The sequence below is a fragment of the Ictidomys tridecemlineatus genome, chromosome 14, assembly GCF_052094955.1.
Source record: "Ictidomys tridecemlineatus isolate mIctTri1 chromosome 14, mIctTri1.hap1, whole genome shotgun sequence".
In the NCBI taxonomy this organism is placed as follows: domain Eukaryota; kingdom Metazoa; phylum Chordata; class Mammalia; order Rodentia; family Sciuridae; genus Ictidomys; species Ictidomys tridecemlineatus.
Genome location: NC_135490.1, coordinates 7876507 through 7894956, shown reverse-complemented (window position 1 = coordinate 7894956; position 18450 = coordinate 7876507). Strand labels below are relative to the sequence as shown.

The 18450-nt window shown below is 44.1% G+C and overlaps 1 protein-coding gene and 1 pseudogene across 2 annotated transcripts in view; one reads left to right on the top strand and one right to left on the bottom strand.

The window, feature by feature from the left end:
- The window catches only part of Fzd3 (frizzled class receptor 3), a 96847-nt gene extending 78486 nt beyond the window's left edge, over positions 1-18361 (top strand). Inside the window, exons 7-8 of one of the 2 annotated variants that reach the window (XM_078030824.1) lie at positions 4135-4177; positions 17898-18361. In XM_078030824.1, the coding sequence (XP_077886950.1) occupies positions 4135-4153 (19 nt within the window). In that variant the 3' untranslated portion in view covers positions 4154-4177; positions 17898-18361. Of the gene's footprint in view, positions 1-4134; positions 4178-6248; positions 7963-17897 lie in introns of those variants that run through there. The other variant, XM_078030823.1, reaches the window with a different exon arrangement.
- On the bottom strand, positions 12923-18144 carry LOC120892338 (EEF1A lysine methyltransferase 2 pseudogene; annotated as a pseudogene).
- Positions 18362-18450: the final 89 nt, after the last annotated feature.

Here is an 18450-nt window from a genome sequence, read left to right as displayed (position 1 = left end):
CTTGTTCCCTCCAAATCTTTTCTGCAGGCAAGACATGGCCTATTCTCAAATTCCTCATCTTTAGTTCTCATGTGAAATCCTATCAGACTCCAATTGTTCCTCTTGAAAACACATGAGTTTGTTATTTCTTTTAAAATCTATAGAACTAAATACTTATCTTCAGATGCTATAAAATCAGTGAAGAATCCATTGTACACTATGTTCTGCTCACTGTACTTTTAAAAATTCTCAGCTGAAGCAAAAACTCTTCCAGTGAATAAAGAGTCCAACCATCCACAATGAAGATAGGTGTGCTCACATGTTCATTAGTTGTTTAAACTCTAGTGTTTGTCAACTAAAGCATGATATTTTCCTGAGACATTGATTGGTTACCTACTGAGTGCCAGGCAGTGAATCAAAGAGTACTTAATTTCCTGACAATTTACTTCCAGATGGACAAGATATTTAATTAAGATGGGAAAACTGGTGAGCAAATGCTGATCTCTAGCAGGTGGAGGTGAATCCTATTGTGTGCTGCAGCACAGACACACAGTGTCTTCCCTGCGAAAAGAATATGAACTTGTTAGATTTTAATGTCCTTTTACCAACTAAAATGATGTATGTAGTCTCAGCACAGAAAACAGATGATAGCAAGCTTTTGTTTAAAGGGAAAGTGAAGTTAACTCTTCTTAGCAGCCTTTCTTATCCCTCCGTCTGCCCTGCAGTGTTCTGGAAGCACCCAGTAGAATTCTCTCCACTCAAAGTGCCTACTTAAAAATTACTAAATTGCTCTGTATCTTGACTGGTTGTCACTTGAATCTATAAATGATAAATTCATTGAACTAGAGAAATACACATAAATGAGTGCTTGCAATAGGGATGAGGTCTGAATAAGTTAGACTATGTCAATATCCTGGACTTGATATTGTATTGTTACCATGGAGAAACTGGGTGTAAGTAATATTTCTTTAAAAGAACCTATTAGCATTTGTTTTGAGGAGATTCTTGGCAAGAGTCTCTTACCCAAAAATCCTTCAGTTCTTATGTGGCCTTCCTAATTTAATGTTCTCAAGTGAAAACAAGACCCTGTTAATCCACTTTATACAAAGAAAGTATCTCTCACAATTCCTTCCTTCCTCTAAGCTTCAGAAGTCTAATTGTTATGCACCTTTACTCTGAGTGTGGCAGAATGACCACACACACACACACACACACACACACACACACACACACACACGTGTCCACTCTAACTCCCAGAACCTGGCAATATCTTATCTTACATGGCAAAAGGGCCTTTGTTGTTGTGGTTAAGCTTACAAAACTTGAAATAAGGAGACTATTCTGGATTATCCTTGGGCACTCAATCTAATCACATGGTTTCTTAAAAGCAAAGAGCTTTTCCTGTCTGGTCAGAGAAAGATGTGGCAACAAAAGAGTTGGGATGACTTAACCCACCATCCTTGACTTCAAAGAGGGAGGAAGCAGTAAACTAGGAACGGAACCACCAGTTGACCCAGTTATCCCACTCCTCGGCATATACCCAAAGGATTTAAAATCATCCTACTATAGTGATGCAACCACATCAATGTTTATAGCAGCTCAATTTATTTTTTTTTATATTTATCTTTTAGTTTTTCGGCGGACACAACATCTTTGTATGTGGTGCTGAGGATCGAACCTGGGCCGCACGCATGCCAGGCGAGCACGCTACTGCTTGAGCCACATCCCCAGCCCGGGGCTATAGCAACTCAATTTATAATAGCTATGCTATGGAACTGTCCTAGGTAGCCATCAACAGATGAATGGATAAAGAAAATATGGTACATACACACAGTGTACTATTACTCAATCATAAAGAATGAAATTATGACATTTGCCAGTAAATGGATGGAACTGTAGACTATCGTACTAGGTGAAGTAAGCCAGTCCAAAAAACCAAGGGCCAAATATTCTCTCTGATATGTAGATGCTAACTCACTAAGGGAGTGGGGGTAATAGAAGTTCATTGTATTAGACAAAGGGGAATGAAGGAAATGGAGGGGGGTGGGAATGAGAAAGACAGTAGAATGAATCGGACATAACTTTCCTGTGCGCGTATACGAATACACGACCAGTGTCACTCCACATCATGCACGACCACAAGAATGCGAAGTTTTACTCCATGTATGTATGATATGTCAAAATACATTCTACTGTCATGTGTATCTAATAAAAGCAAATGAAGAAAAAAAAGAGGGGGGCTGGAGATGTGGCTCAAGCGGTAGCGCCCTCGCCTGGCATGAGTGCGGCCCAGGTTCGATCCTCAGCACCACATATCAACAAAGATGTTGTGTCTGCCGAGAACTAAAAAAAAAAAAAAATATTAAAAATTCTCAAAAAAAAAAAAAAAAAAGAGGGAGGAAGGAGGCCTTTTGCTAAGGAATGCCTGTATCTCTCAAAGCTGGGGGTAGCTTTCTGCTCAGAGCCAACAAGAAAACATGGAGGTCAGTCCTGCAACTGCAAAGAACTGAATTCTTCCAACAACCAGAAAGAGTAAAGAAAGCAACCCTCCCTGTTTAGAAAGGAACTGCCTTGAACCTGGTGTGGGACGCCCATGTCAGACTTCCCAGGTACAGATGATAAAATTGTCTTGCTTATCCTCCTTTAAGTTTGGGATAATTTGTTCTGACAGCAATAGAAAGTGAATATCCTAAGCCTCACACCTCCACTCTGGCCAAGTGCAGGCAGTAAACAAATGAGTAATGGAAAATGGCTCAAGGAAGCCATGAAGAATCAGAAACATTTCAGAGAGCTGGCCAGTTGCCCTGCCACAGACTGCTGAGGGAAGACGGGGAGATGCTGCGCTGTACCAGGAGCCGCAGCCCCTGCTGCCTTTCCTCGGATTTCACCTTTGACTCATTTTTTCATCATCATTCTTAACAGTTTTCTTAAATTTATTCCCACATACCCTTTAATTCATCCTACTTTCTTCCTCTATAAAACTCGTGTTCTTTATTTTTTTCTGTTTACATAGCAGGCATTTTCTCTGCTAAGAACTACATTCCTACCAGAAGATAGGAACAGGTTAGGCCTTTTGTCAGGAGATGGCAGCAGGTTAGGCCTTAGGAAAATGTTGAAATTTTCAAGTGTGCCAAGTTTTAGGTTAGGGAACATAGTTCCATTACCCGGTTTCTGGGTACTCCTCAGCAGTATACACAAGAGAGTTCTGGGTCAATCCACTAGTTTTTAAAGAACAACAAACAAAACACAAAATCAGGCACTCAAAAATTTTTTGAAAATAGCAGAAAAATTTTGGCTGAGGTACTGATGACTCACTATTGTTTTTTATTATCTCTTTGTACACAACTCAAGTCTACAAGACCTGCAGAGCTAATGGAAAGTCTTCACAATCTCAAATAATATTAGATGAGCTGCTGTACAATCATACAGTAGGAGTACTTAAACACTTTACATGAAGTGGATCAACCAAGCATATGTATTTTTATTTTAGGAATTTTTTGACACAAGACTTGTTAGAAAAGTGTTTGCTAAATATGGGAAATAAATCCATGCACTAAATCCGGAGGAAGCTTCTGGCTTCCCATATGTCCTGTGGCCAGAAGGGTAGAAGGAAGGAAGGAAGTTGTTCTTTGGCAACAGATTGGATAGGATGAGCCAGGTCTGTGGTCCCCAGGGCAGGAGTGATGCGTGTGCCTCTCAGCCTTCAACTTGGTGGAGTCCAAATGGACCGGTACTGTAATGACCAGCTCGGTACACTTCTTGAGCGCATCTATGAGCATTTCCAAAAATTCCCTAGGTTGTGAGAGCCATGCGGCTGCCAGACATTGGTTTATTTCTGGCGCCACCACAACAGCACTAAAATTAACAAGCAAATCCAGAGGTTCTCAAGAGAGCAAACTAAATCCTTTAATCTAAAAATCCTTCCTTCTTGAATGGGAGTTCTTTTACAGAAACATGACATTTAATTGTAAGCCTGTTTCAGCTGTCATAGTTTCAGTTTTTTCTCCAGAGACAGAGGTCATATTTATATCATTTCTCTTGTTTGTTGATGACAGTCATTTTAGAAAATGATGTTTCAAGTCTGTGACCATACAATGCATTCATTAATACCCAGTTGTTTTTTTTATTTGTTTTTTTACCTACTCCTTACTCCAGGCATTTAAAGAATGCATAATGACATGGTTTCTACTCTGAGCAGGTAAGCTTTAAAACACCTAGTAAGTACTGTAATGTTGGTGTGTTCAAAGTGTACTGAACACATTTGTGTGACAGCACAAATGTGGAAGAAGTTACTTCCCACTAGGACTGGAGAATATGAAAGATTCAATCAATAGTTGGGGTTTTAAGTGTCTTAATCCATTTTCTGTTGCTATAGGAAGACACTGGAGATTGGGTAATTTTACAAAAGGTTCATCTGGTTCACAGTTCTGGAGGTGGAGGGTCCAAAATCAGTGGCTGCACAGCTTCTGGTGAGGGCCTAATTGTTTTGTCTTGTGGCAAAAAACAGAAGAGCCAGGAGAAGCAGAAGAAGCTAAGGATGCAGAACTGGCTTTATAACAACCCCCTAACCCTAACCATAGCCAGGCCAGTTCCCTAACAGGCAGAGCTCAGGGGCATTCACCTATTCCCGAGGCTCCACCCCCACGACCCAAGCACCTCCCACCAGAACCCATCTCCCAGCTGGGCTGCTTTGAGGAATTCAAACAGCAGCAGAGAACAAAACAGGCCATTGTTGTACAGTCCTGTAACCAGAATTTTAAGTTATTGTATTAATACAGGTTAGAGGTAATAGTGATGTGGACTAATGGTCATTGTAGAGATGGACAAAAAAGGGAGATTCAGGAAGTGTTCTGAAGGGAGAGTTCATGAGGCTTACTGGATGTGATGAATGAAAGATGACTGTTATTTTTGGCCTCTGCAGCCTGGTGACTTGTGGACACATAATGAAATAGGAAGAGGGGCACAGGGGGAGAATAAATGTTGGAGGGGAAAAATCAAGTTAGAAATCTGAGAATTCCCAAGATGCAGATGGTACCTAATGCCACTAGACTACATGAGATCGCCTTGGAGAAGACTGGATGGTGAAGGGAGCTTGTGTAGAAGAGGAAAGGTTAAGACAGGAGACCAAGAAGCAGAGGTCGGTGAGATAGGAGGGGGATGAAAGGAATGTGTTAGGAGAAGCCAGAAAGGTGCTTTGCAAAGGAAGTTCAACTGGTCAGGGGATGTTCATGGTCCAAACCAGTAAAACACACAAGACAGAGCACCACATCGTGGGTGACAGCCTCCACAGCTTCATATTTTAGAGTCAACAGATGCAGAATACAAAATAACAATCTGATGGAATAAAAGAAGATATGAGACATATAACTGAGAAACAGGGGACCAGGAAAAACAACTAGGCAGGTTTGGGGGGAAAAAAAGACAGCTGAATTTCTAGATACAAACAATTATTTAGATGAAATTAAAAACAAATTAAACACAGCCAATGAGAGATCAGTGAATTGAGTTGATTTTTTTTTTTTTATGTCCAGAATTCTTTGATATTCTTCCTTCAAAAGGTAGAGCATGGGGCTGGGGATGTGGCTCAGTGGTAGTGTTCTTGCCTGGCCTGTGCAAGACCCTGGGTTCCAACCCCTAAACAAACAACAGAAAGGGTGGAGCATAATTCGGCCCCCCTGCCCTGTACGTATATATTAGACTTAGTGATTTGCTTCCAGAAATGGATAGAGCAGAAGTGAGTATGTTTGATTTTGGAGAGAGATCACAGAAGGCACTGTGGCTTGCTGCTGCTTCCTGCTGCTTCCTGCTCCCTCGGTCCCTCCCTCCCTGACCCAGCTACACCATGTATAAACACTAGGCAGCCTTGCGGAGAGGCCTCTGGAGTGAGCCATCTTGGAAGAGGCTGCTATCCTGGTCGTGTTTTCCTATGACCACAGCCCAGCTGAAGCTGGACTGCTACTTGGTCAGAGACATCGAGCCAGAACCATGCAATAAGCCACTCCTGGATTCCTGACCCTCAGAAGTTGTGAAATGATCAGCATTTGTTGCTTTAAGCTGCTAAATTTTGGGATAATTTGTTATGCATCAAGAAATTACTGACAGGATTAATTTAAAGAAATTACCCAAGTGCAGCATAGAGAGACATGAAATGACATTAAATTGGCATTCCAGAAAGAATAGGAGAGAGGAAAAAAAACTATTTGAAGTTTATTTTTTTGTGTGAAGCATCACCCCCAAACCTAAGGTGATTTTTTTTTTAATTCACTTAGACACTGCAGGAAAACTGAACAACACCAGAGGAGAAAAAATAAAGTAGCCAGAGAAGAGACAGATCAATCACAAAGGGACAACAATTACTGAAGGCTTATTTCTCTACAACAAAGTGGACACCAGAAGACACCTTAAAGCAACTAAAAACCAAGAATTGTAAATCAACAAAACTATCTCTCAAGAACTAGGGCTAGAGGGATTGGTGGTGCACACCTGTAATCCCACCTACTTGGAGGCTGAGGCAGAAAAATAACAAAGTGTTAATTAAATGGCTGAGGACGCTTCTCAGTGGTAGTGTGCCCCTGGTTTCAATCCCCAGTACTGCAAAAAGAAAAAGAACAATGGCTGAAATGAGTGCTAGTAGGGGTAATCTGTGACCATCTACTTCAAACTGCCCCCATATACACCTCTTATTATTATTTAACAGGAAGAATAAAATCATACAAATCACACACCTTCAACCTAACAAGAAGACACTTCAAATTACCTGAGGTAGAAAATTAAACACTATTTTACAGCAGAGATGTCTCTCATGGTACCACTGCCAAATTTTGCAGAGTCAGGGGGTCCAGAAAAACTGCACTTAAGAGGGAAATGTTTTGAGCTAAAATCAAAGTTCACCCTAAGTGTGGAAATGCTGGTAAAGGGTCCTGTCAGATCCAAGTTCAAAGGGGCTTAAAAGCAGATGCAATATTTTAGTGCTCAGCCATAAAGAAGAATAAAATGATGGCATTTACTGGAAAATGGATGGAACAGGAGAACATAATGCTAAATGAAATAGGGCAGACTCAGAAAGTCAGGGGTCAAATGTTTTCTCTTATGTGTGGAAGCAGAGTAAAATAAGAGGAGAAGAGGGGAAGGTCCCCTGAAAGTGAAAGGAGCTCAGTAAAGGAGAGAAGAGGACTGAGGAGAAGGAAGGAAGGACGGGGAAAGAGAGGAAACTGCCACACTGTGTACCAAACTATGCTATGTACATATGTGAATACACCACAGAGAATTTCACTAGTATTTATGTCTCTAAAGCACTAATTTTAAAAACTATAAATAAATAGAAGGGTGACGGGTAAGGGAGGAGGGGAAGGAAAGTAGTGGGAACTGAAGTGGAGCAAATTATATTCCGTGTTTCTATGTTCATGTCAAAATGAACCCAGTACTACGTATCATTGGAATGCACTAATAAACAGATTTGAGGAGACAATCTTCATCTAGGGGTAAGACAATAGAAACAGTGGGGAGGGAGGAAGCGGGGAGTGCCCTTTGGAATATGGTAGTAAAAAGGGGAAGAATGGAAAGGGAAGATTCCAGCATCTTGCAAGATGAAAGAAAACTAGGAGTTCAAGGACTCACAACTCCTCCTGGACTACATCCCAAAAGCACCCACTAAAGAAATGCCCTAGTGGATTCTATCAAATATTTATTGAAGAAATAATATAAATTCCTTACAAACTCTGCACAATAACAGAGGAAGAGAGATAAACTCCCAATTGATTTTGTAAGGCTAGAATTATCTTGTTATCAAAGCCAGACAATGACATCAGGAAATGAATAACAGCAGTATCCCTCATGAACACATACATTATTCCACTTCTATTCAGTATCATGTGAGGTTGCGGCCTGTGTGCTACGACAGAAAACGAACAAATGAATGATTTCAGATTGATAAGAAAAAAACTAAAACTGTCTTTTTTGAAATATATTTTTAATTGGACACAATATCTTTACTTATTTATTCTTATGCGGTACTGAGGATCGAACCCAGCACCTCACATGTGCTAGGCAAGACAATTCAAGGAGGGAAAAGGTACTTTTTCCAGCAAATTGTGCTGGGAAAAAATAAAACCTACATCCATATGAAGACTTGCATGCAAATATTCATAACTGAAACAGAGCACATGTTTACAGCAGCCAAAAGTGGAAACAAACCCAACGTCCATAACTGGTGAGTGGGTAGCCAAATGTGGCATGTCCACACATGGCTTTACAGAGGGGATCTTAGATGCAGGTTTTTAGTGTCTTCATTGCCACTGGGTGTCACTGCTTCTAATATGTGCACAATATACACATCTGTGTTTCATCTCTCTCTCTAAAACATGGATTCACAGCAACACCTCAGATTCCATCCAACACTGCACAGTTCATTCACGCCTTTCCTATATTTGTTGTTTGCTTTTCTGACAGAAACCTGGCTTCCCATTTTTTCAACATTGCTACTCATTTACTCTTTCCTTTGTTTGTAATCCATCTCCCAAGTGCCAGTCTCCTCTTTGTTCCTGGCTATTCCCTCAGTCCCAGCACTGGAGGCCCCATCAGCCCAGGTTGACTTGATTTTATCAGGATCCTCTGGTTTTCTTATGTGAATGGGTTACCAGAGAAAAAGCCAAAGCAGGGATCAGTTTGAAGTCCATTGCAATAATCCAGTCAAGAGATGATGTCATCAGTGGAGATGGAGAGAAGTAGCCTAATTCTGGATATATTTTGAAAGTAGAAATGAAAGGAATTTGCTGGCAAATGGGAAGTAGAGTGTAAGGAAAAGGGAAATCAAGGAGGAACAAGTTTAGGGCCCGAAAAACTTAGCCTGTAACTGAGATTGGGGAGACTTCAGGAAGAGCTGTATCAGGGTGAACATAGGGGTGGGATATGGTGGCTTTGAGATGCCCATCAGATGTGTAAGTGGGTAGCTGCATGGGTGCCTAAGGGTCCAGGGAAGAGCTCTGAGCTATAGAGACAAATCTGGGCCATATGAGCATATGGATGATAGTAAACCAGGAGACCATGTGACACCACCTAAAGAGTAGGCAAGTATGAAGGAAAGAAGGGATCAAGGACTCATCCCAACATTTAGAAGTTGGCAAGGTGGAGGAGTGGCCAAAGGGTGGGCACATGTTCCGGAAGTTGAGTGAAGGGAGGTTTTCAAAGGGAGAGTATGACCCACTGCTTCTCCTACTGTTGACAAGAGGTCAGTGAGGACTGAGCAATGGCCCTGGGTTTAGCTATGGGAGTCTGGGTGGAAGAGAAAACCTGATAGGGTGAGAGGAGGATAGGCTGGGAGGAGCAGATGGGCAGCTCTTTCAAGGAGTTTCGCTAGAAAGGAAATGAGAGAAATAGATGGAGAGAAACTATTTTTTAAGATGGGAGAGGGAATAGCATGCTTGTATGCTGGTGAGCAGGATCCAAGACAGGAGGAAAATTCGATGATGCAAAAATATGGGGGGAATTGCTGCATGTCCTGGGTGGGCAAGAGGAGATGGCACCTTGTGGAGAGCACAGGGATTGTCCTGGCCAGGTGCAAGGACAGTTCCTTCACTACACAGGAAGTGAGTAGAGTTTGCACTGCGTGAGTGGTGGGAGCTTGAGGAAATTTCTTCTATCTGGGCCAATTTTCAGAGTGAAGCAGGAAGTAAGGTCATTCAGAACAGGGAACAAGGAGAAGATGTGGGAGGCTCAAGGAGAAGGAATTAGGAAACTCAATCGGCTGACCAGGCGGTGTAAAGCTCCACCTGAGACTGGCGATGCTGAACTTGATCGGTAGGTGGCGCTGGAGTTTTCCAGCTTCCTTCAGCTGGATGGGTACTGGTGCAGTTCTTTTGAAACAGGGCTTGGCTAAGTTGCTGAAGCTGGCTTTGAATTTTCGATCCTCCCGTCTCAGCCTCCCGAGCTGCTGGAATTATGTGTGTGCCAAAGGATACAGTTTTTTCAAGGCGACTAACCCGAAGCTTAGCCAGTGATTAGAAGGATATCAAGAATTTTTGTTCACTTTCTGTGAACAAAATTATAATGTGTCTTTTAATTGATGCTTAACTAATCTGTAATTTGGTGAAACTGTTTCTCACTGGTTGTTAGCTCTACTAATTTTCAAGATATCATTTGAGCTGAAACATATTAATCTGTTTTATTGCTAGTGCTACTCACCGTCTCTCCTCCCTACCCAACCATTCTGTGCTGAGCTCCCAAGACCCTCATCCAGAGCCGGGCCTCACACTGCTGGCCAAGCTCCTGGCCCCTTGGCCACACTGGGCACTCGTAGGTTCTGTCATGAGCTAGTGGCCAACAGTCCCTGTAGGCTCTTGGCTTCAAATAAGTTATTATCTTCAGAAGAGTCAAAACAGGTTTTTAAGTGTGGACTGGGAGAAAAGGGCAATGAGGAGGCACTCCTGGCTTAGACTTGAATTTGGCTCCAGGTTCTGGAGATAAGAATGCAGGGTCTGGCTTTGAGGGGGAGACCAAGATGGAGCAGAGGAGATGAAGCTGTCAGGAGCAGTCTCTGGTGCCATAGTGGTTCTTGGTGTGGACCTCCAAGTGCTGAGACAGGTGCAGGAGTTGGTTTGCAAAAGAAGAGTGGGACCAGGTGTGGCAGTTTCCCAGGAACAAAGGACAGAGAATGACTAAGTGGTGAGAGTTGTGGGCACAACAGAAGGCGAGGGAATCAGAGAGAAGGATGGTGTGCACATGACCCAAACTCTGGGACCTGGAAGATGCTCCATTAATTTATTACATTGAAACTCTTAGTTATTAGAACAACTGATAGTTTAGAATCTAACCATTAGATAACATAACAAAGATGCAGTTAAAACGTCCTTTTTCTACTTGAGGGGAATTTTTTTCTGTTCCCCATTAGTTTATCAGCATGGGTTAACTTGTAGATTACATCTTTCTTTCTGAGTGGATAAGATAAAGATAGGAAAGGTTGTAAGGCAGAAGGAAACACCGTGGTTTAGCCTGAGGATGCAAGCTCTAAGCTGGGAAAGGCTGGACAAAAGATGTAGGCTCCAAACCAGCTGCTTCTACTTTGCAGTTTTGGACCATATCACCCCTGACTGATTCAGGCGCATGCTGAGCAAGGAATCCTGCCACCTCTGAATTACCTTTTCTTGGTACTAATTACCTAGTTCTCAGTCTGCAAACATTGTCTTCTTCTTCTCCCATCTCTTGTCTTCCTGATTTTCCCTAGTCAATAGACTCTATTGATACAGAAACAATATAAACATATCTAGGGAGGGGCAATTAATTCCCCTTTTAAAACAAAAATCTCAGGATCAGAAAAATCCTTAAAAATTCATCTAACTCAGGAATGGGCAAACTCTGTAAAGGGGCTGACAGTAAATATTTTAGGCTAACTGCAATCGACAGTCAATGCTTCTCAACCCTACTGCTGTAACACAAGAGCCTTTGGAGCAATTATGACAATACACAAACAAAAGTTGGGACTGTTCCAATAAAATCTGATTTACAAAAACGGGACTGTAGTCTACTGACCCCTGATCCAATCAACAGATGATAAAACTCAGGCCAGTTAGCTCGAAGGGAGACCGAGACTAGAAACCTACTTCCCTTGAGTCTCAGAGAAGGGTTCTTTCCATTAGGACAGAGATCCTCAAATTTTACTTTTATGAAAATCACCTGGAGTGGGAAAATATGAAAACAGATTCCTCAGAGATTTTAGATTCAATAAGTGTGAGTAAGACCCAGGAATCTAGATTTTAAAAGCACAGTTGTACTCCTGTGGCCCAAGAACCAGACTTTGAAAAGCACACCCCACCATCATGCATCCTCAAACCCACACAGGGTGGACCCCGCTGTCACGGATGGTCAAACTGGTGGGGGAGGAGCTGTTCAATGTCTCTAGATTGGATTTCCGTCCTCTTTGCCCCAGAAGCCCTAGCTCTGCTGTGACACGCCTCTCCACCAGAGCCAGCAGGTGGGTGTGTGGGGACACCTGCTGCAGGCTGGTGGGCGGATGCGCCAGAGGCAGCTGCTAATGAGCAGCTCTTGCTTATTTGCTACAGGGAGGCCCTCTCTCTTAGCCGGTGCCTGCAGCCTTCCCGAGTAGGCGAGTAGGCGGAGTTGAGTGGATGCCACAGGGGGCGCCTTTACCTGGGTGGAAAGTGTCAGAGCCACAGCTCTATTCACATTCTGCCAGAGGGTCAGACGGGCTGCGGGGAAGCTGGCAGCAGTTGCTGGGTACAGAAGTTTCACACTTGATGTGTTCTTTTCTTCCTTGATCCATTACCCCTGCCCAGCCCACCTTGATCCCTTGAATGGGGACATTGTGTGCTCCAAGTCATCCAAAACAAAGCCCCAGTTCTTTTGAGCACTCCCTGACCCCCGCCCCCAGCTGCTTAAGAAATATGACCCCTAAGAAAATAATGGGAGTTTAAGAATATGATGTCAGGAGTCTTGTTCCTGTAAGGGGCTGGGCTACCACAGAAACTTCTGCCCTCACCTTAGCCCTGCTTCAGACCGGCAGGACCTTTTTCCTGTGGTTCTTCGTGTCTTGTAGGAACTCTAGAATGAAAACCCTACAGCGAGTCTAAATAGCCAGACTTAAAAGTGAAGCCTGAGGATAAGTTGGAACTCGGGGAACTGCACTCCAGCATGCCCTCCTGGGCCTTCCCAGACACTGGGAGGAAAGGCGGAGTCCAGGGCGGAGGGCAGACTCAGGTCCCTGAGGTTGAAGGCCTCACTGTTGACAGACCTTAACAAAAGACCGCACAGTGCAGAAGTCCAAGAAGGGAGGTTCCCTCCATCCCCGGGCCCCTGATCCCTGCAGCCCTTGGCACTGGACTAGAGAAGTCTGGGCCGGCCATGCCAGCGGTCTTGGCTCCTGCCGTCTGTCCACGCCTGCTGGACAACTTCTGAGGTGCCAGTGTATTGATCCAAAGGTGTCAGTTTTCATCTATTTGAATCCCTTCATTGCACAAATGGGAAATGATGAGAAACGGGGCCCCAGGTGACGCCTGGGGGCGGCGGGGTAGCGTGGCTGACTCCAGGAGCCGGCGCCCTTTACGGTGCCTTTCAAAGCCGCCGCCGTGCTCCTCTCAGTGGGAGGAGCGAGCAAGATTGGCGACGCGGAGGCAGGGAGGAGCGCAGTCTTCAAGCTCAGCGGGCGCTGGTCTCGGATGGGCCCTGGTCTTGGATGGGCCCTTGGAACGCGCGAGCTGGATGCGCAGCTGCGCCCTTCTCCCGCTGCTTCCTGGCTTTCCCGGTGCCTCTTTCTAGCCTTCTCTCCATCCTCCTGCCTCTCCGCCTTGCTTTCTGCTTTGGCCTCTCTGAAGCCTTGTTTGGACCCGGAGTTCTTAACCTATAGCTCCCAGACCCCTTGAACACAGATGCGAGACAGGCACGGACCCCGTTCTAGCCTCCACCTCCTGTCCTGGGCTCTGCCGGCTCGCGCCCCCGAGCGCTGGTACCGTGCAGCATCGCTGCCACGCTGTCCTGCTCTTCTCGCGGGCCTTCCCTTTTTCCTTCCATCTTTGGTTTTATGCCTTGCACTCTTCTTTCTGGAAACTGGGCAGAATATGAAGCAATATTAATCACTGCTATGTGTTCAACAGTACTCAGGGGGATAGTCACAAGTTTCTTCTTTCTCTTCTGTGCCCGTGGATTTTGTTCCCCTGAACAGGGAATGGCTGGTTCCCCAGGTTGGTACACTTGGACATCTGGAGTGTAATGGCTCCTCCTAGCGTCGCCGTTTTAGATTGCCTACTGGAACCTGGGTCCAAGAATGCCATTTGGCTTCTGCAGGCTGCTGGCTGGTGGGTGTATTAGGAGAGCTAGACGCCACCTCGATTTTCTTTCGTTTTCTTTTTTTTTTTTCGGGGATTGGATTCAAGGGAACTTAAACACTGAGCCACATCCCCAGCCCTTTTTTTGAATTTTCATTTAGAGACAAGATCTTGCTGAATTGCTTAGGGCCTCACTAAGTTGCTAAGGCTGGCTTTGAACTCGAGATCCTCCTGTTTCAGCCTCCGGAGCCTCTGGATTACAGGCGTGCACCACCACTCCTGGCCCACTTTGATTTTCGAACAGAGTGAGGGTGTGCTCATCCAGGAGGCAGCCTCTTAGGCCAGGGTGATGCTCAAGAGGAGGTAAACGATTGGGAAGAGTCCCTTGCAAGAATGAGATTTAGTTTTCAAAGACTGAATAGGGAGTAGTGAAACTGATATTGGACTCTGTCAAAGCAGAAAGCAACTCTGTGTTGGACTTTTTAGCTATATGTGGCAGATGCAAGAAGCTAAAAGATCCACATAAAAACTACTACTCAGTTAGCAGTCTGACAGCAGTCCCCAGGGAGAGAAGCACTGAGAAGTTGTCCTAAGCAAAACCAAAACGCCGTATAACGGTCGCAGAGGAAAATGTTTGGAGGTAGCTTATAGTTATTATCTCCCCTCTGTTCCCATAATAGTGTAGAGCCAGAAAAAGACTTTGAGTAACTAGGGAGATTCGCACAAAAATATACTCACACCTGAACAATGAGACATTGGAAAATTTTGCTTTTTAATGTTTACTTTTTAAAAATTGAAATTTTACTGCTTTATGTTCAGTTTTTCATGATCAATTACTTTCATTTTATTGTTTTGGAATAAAAAATGCTATTTAAAGATACACATGTTGATAATTTTTTGTTTATAATTTTTTAACTTGAAGTATGTTAAATTATTGTTTCACTGATATTTACACTAATAAATTCTGGGTTTTTAAAAAAATTTTTAGTTTTAGATGAACACAATATTTTTTTTATTTATTTTTATGTAGTGCTGAGGATCGAACCCAGTGCTGTGAGGCAAGCGCTCTACCACTTAGCCACTGCCCCAGGCCCATAAATTCTGTTTTTTAGAAAAATATCCATTAAAATATGTATATTGTATATGAAACAATATGTTACAAATACTTGGCACATTTGGTTCATTTAATCTTTAGGATCCTATTATCACCTCCACTTCACAGGTGGAGATAGTAATGGAAGACTAAGTAAATTTCCTAAGATGACACAGCTGGTATAGAGAGAACTCATGATCTGGATCCCAACTCTGTGCTCTTAAATGCTACGTGTGTAAACCAGAAATATTAGTATTTCAGTATTACCTGCAACAAAAATCCATGTTTTGCTTTATACCAGGACTGTAATTAGCACCTCAAGGGAACTACATTCTAAAAGCCTTCTAAATTCTCCATTCTCTTGAGATACGGCTCCGTAGCTCAGTGGCTCAATACCTAAGGTGTTTGCTCCCAAAGTCTACAGGTAAGTCAATAAGGGCACATAGAATAACAGGGATCTCATCCCTGCTAATGACAACCCTACAACAAAGGGATTGCCATCTTGGTCACAAATGGAAGGGCAGCCCACAGAGTCACAGATGTCCAGTCTGAGAATGTGCCCATGTGAACTCTGTACCTGGGGATGGTCCACGTGCTGACAGCATTGGCGTTATCACTGGGTCCAGAGAAGTTGGAAAGAAAAGGGCTCAAGAGATGGCGTGGGGAAATCTGTGCCTGCGCCCTAAGGGCTCTGTCCCCAGTGGTATTCCCTCTACTCTTCAGGGACGGACAGAAAGCTACTTTCACATTCAAGGATGAAGTGGTGACCTAAATTAGAGGTCTCTCTTATTTTTTTTTTTTTTAAAGAGAGAGTGAGAGGAGAGTGAGAGAGAGAGCGAGAGAATTTTTATTATTTATTTTCTAGTTCTCGGCAGACACAACATCTTTGTTGGTATGTGGTGCTGAGGATCAAACCCGGGCCGCACGCATGCCAGGCGAGCGCGCTACCGCTTGAGCCACATCCCCAGCCCCTCTCTTATTTTGTTTAAAGGCCATTTTATGGGATATACAAGTCTTCCTGGCATTATATCATTTTCCCCTTTGATTCAGCTGGTCCCACACATCCCTCGGGCCTCTCTCTGAACCCTCCCGTCCTGCTTCTCCCCAGACCTCCCTCACACGGCTCTGTTCACCCCCTTGGCTTCATCCAGCCTGATTCAGGCCTGCCCTTGGAGGAGGGCAGCTCTCCGTCCATGAACCACGAAGCCCTTCCGTCTCCCTCACATGCCTATCTCCTCTGTCTCCTTCTGCATGCAAAGCTGTCCATGAAAAGTTGGGATTTGGGAACTTCAGTCTACTGATCCTGATATAACCTTGTCCCTGGGATCCAAACAAGATTGGGGGAGTCTAGTTCACACTCATCTCTGTGCTTTCCTCACTCGGAGCCTCTGCTTCAGCCCTTGGTCTTTCTGGTGGATCCTATGCTCCTCTAAGTGCTGTCTGGGCTCCCCCCAAACCAGCCCAGAAATCAGACTCATCTTTCCCTTGTGTCCCCTGAAACCTGCTTATGGGGGCACCTGTAGTAGCAGGACTGAGAATGTTCAGGAGCAGGAGCAGCTCAGGCCTTCAGAGTGGAAGAAGTGTTCAGAAGCCCCTGGGCCGGGCCTGCCCGCAGCTCCCAGGTTGCTCATTCCTCAGGACACCTTAGCACTCCTCTCCCACTCCCTTCCTCCCTCCTCTAACTGCTTTGCCCAATTCCCCTGGGAACTGCGTGTTTTTCTCTAGCTTACAGAGCAGTTCAGCATCCCAGCCCGCTGGTTTTCAAAGTGTCATAATCCATTAGTGGGTAGTAGAATTGATTTAGTTGGTTACAACCAGATTTTCTCTTAAAAGAAATAGAGTAGCATAGAAAATATGAAAGCGTGCATGGTAAAGGAAAGCACTGTTTTGTGACTTGTTTTGATCCTGCTGTATAAATAAGAGTTTATAAAAGTTATAGTGAAAAACAAACAAACCAGGGCTAGGATTGTGGCTCAGTGGTAGAGCACTCGCCTGGAACATGTAAGTCACTGAGTTCGATTCTCAGCACCACGTAAAAATATAAAAATAAAATAAATGTATTGTGTCTACTTACAGCTAAAAACAAAACAAAACAACAACAAAAATCCCATAAAACATTGTCTGGCCCCAGTGGGTGAACTTAGCTTCAGATTCACCTTCAGGTAGCCATTGCCAGCCAAGAACTCAGCAGGGCAGAAGCACCTCTCTTTGAATATGATCTACTCTCCTTAAAGGCCACGGTGTGGTGGTGTGTGCCTGTAATACCAGCTACTTGGGAGGTGAGGCAGGAGGATCCCAAGTTCAAAGCCAGCCTTGACAAGTTAGAAAGACCCTGTCTCAAAATAAAAATTTTTAGAAAAAGAAGGGCTGGAGAACATGGCTCAGTGGTAGAGCACTCATCCAACATGTATGAGGCCCTGGGTTCACTCCCCAGGAGGGAGGAGGAGGAGGAGGAAATAGAAGAGGAGGAGGAAGAGGAAGAAATAGAAGAGGAGGAGGAAGAAGAAGAAATAGAGGAGGAGGAGGAGGAGGAAGGCATGATTGTTGTCATTTTTTCTTTTTTCATTTTCTCCTCTTCCTTCCTTCCTTCTTTCTTTCCATCTTCTCCTTCTTCCCTTTACCCTTCTTCTTCCTCCTCTTCCCTCCCTTTGTTCTGTAGTGCTAGGGACTGAAGCCAAGGCCCCCTGCATGCTGCACAAGCACTCACCCCCCCAGAGCTCCACCCACCCACATTTTGCTGTTCTGGAAAACCAGTGTCACTACTCTGCTTCCAGGTCTGTCTCCATACCTGAGCTTGGGAGTTGGCAGCTCTTCAAAAAGTTCAGATCCTTTGCTGAATTCATTTAGCAGCTCTTCCTTGGTCCATTTGTATGGGCCTGTTAGAAGAAAGTCTTTACTTGCAATGCCCAGGAGAGAGGTTTCAGGTATGGCTTCCTCCTTGCCTCTGCGCTGTCAGGATAAGTCCCTTCATCAATACAAATATGAAATCCAGACATCTTTAAAGTCTTCTACTTCAACTTAATGATAAATAACCTTTCTTTCTCTACTTCCAGAAAGCTGCATTGTAGTAATCAGCTCCAGTGATATGAGAGAAGCCAAACTGAGCAAGTTCCACCTGTACAACACCATTTCCAGCCCCAATGACAAATGCGTCCCATGGAGTCTTGTGCTTCTGCAGCCACCTTCTGAGTCAATCCATGCTCTCCTCTCCAACCAGATTTCTCCTGGGTCTCCATATTTCTGTCAAGTTTGCAGTTCCCTCTTGTGGACAGCACCCCAATGCTGTTGGGATGAGACCATCCTCCTGGGACTGTCCTCTAGGAGTCGCCTGTAATATTTAAGTTAAAAAACAATGATGGCATTTTAGACTGTATAAAAATGGCCCTGGCAGTGCAGGTGTGGTGGTACACACTTGGAATCCCAGTGACTATAGAGACTGAGGCAGGAGGATCGCAATTTTGAGGCCAGCTTGGGCAAATTAGTGAGACCTTGTTTCAAAATAAATAGTAAGAAGGGCTGGGGATGTGGCTTCATGAAAAAAAATAATTGATTTAAAAATGCTTCTGCAGCAAAAAATGCCTCTCCGACTATCACAAACCTGACAGA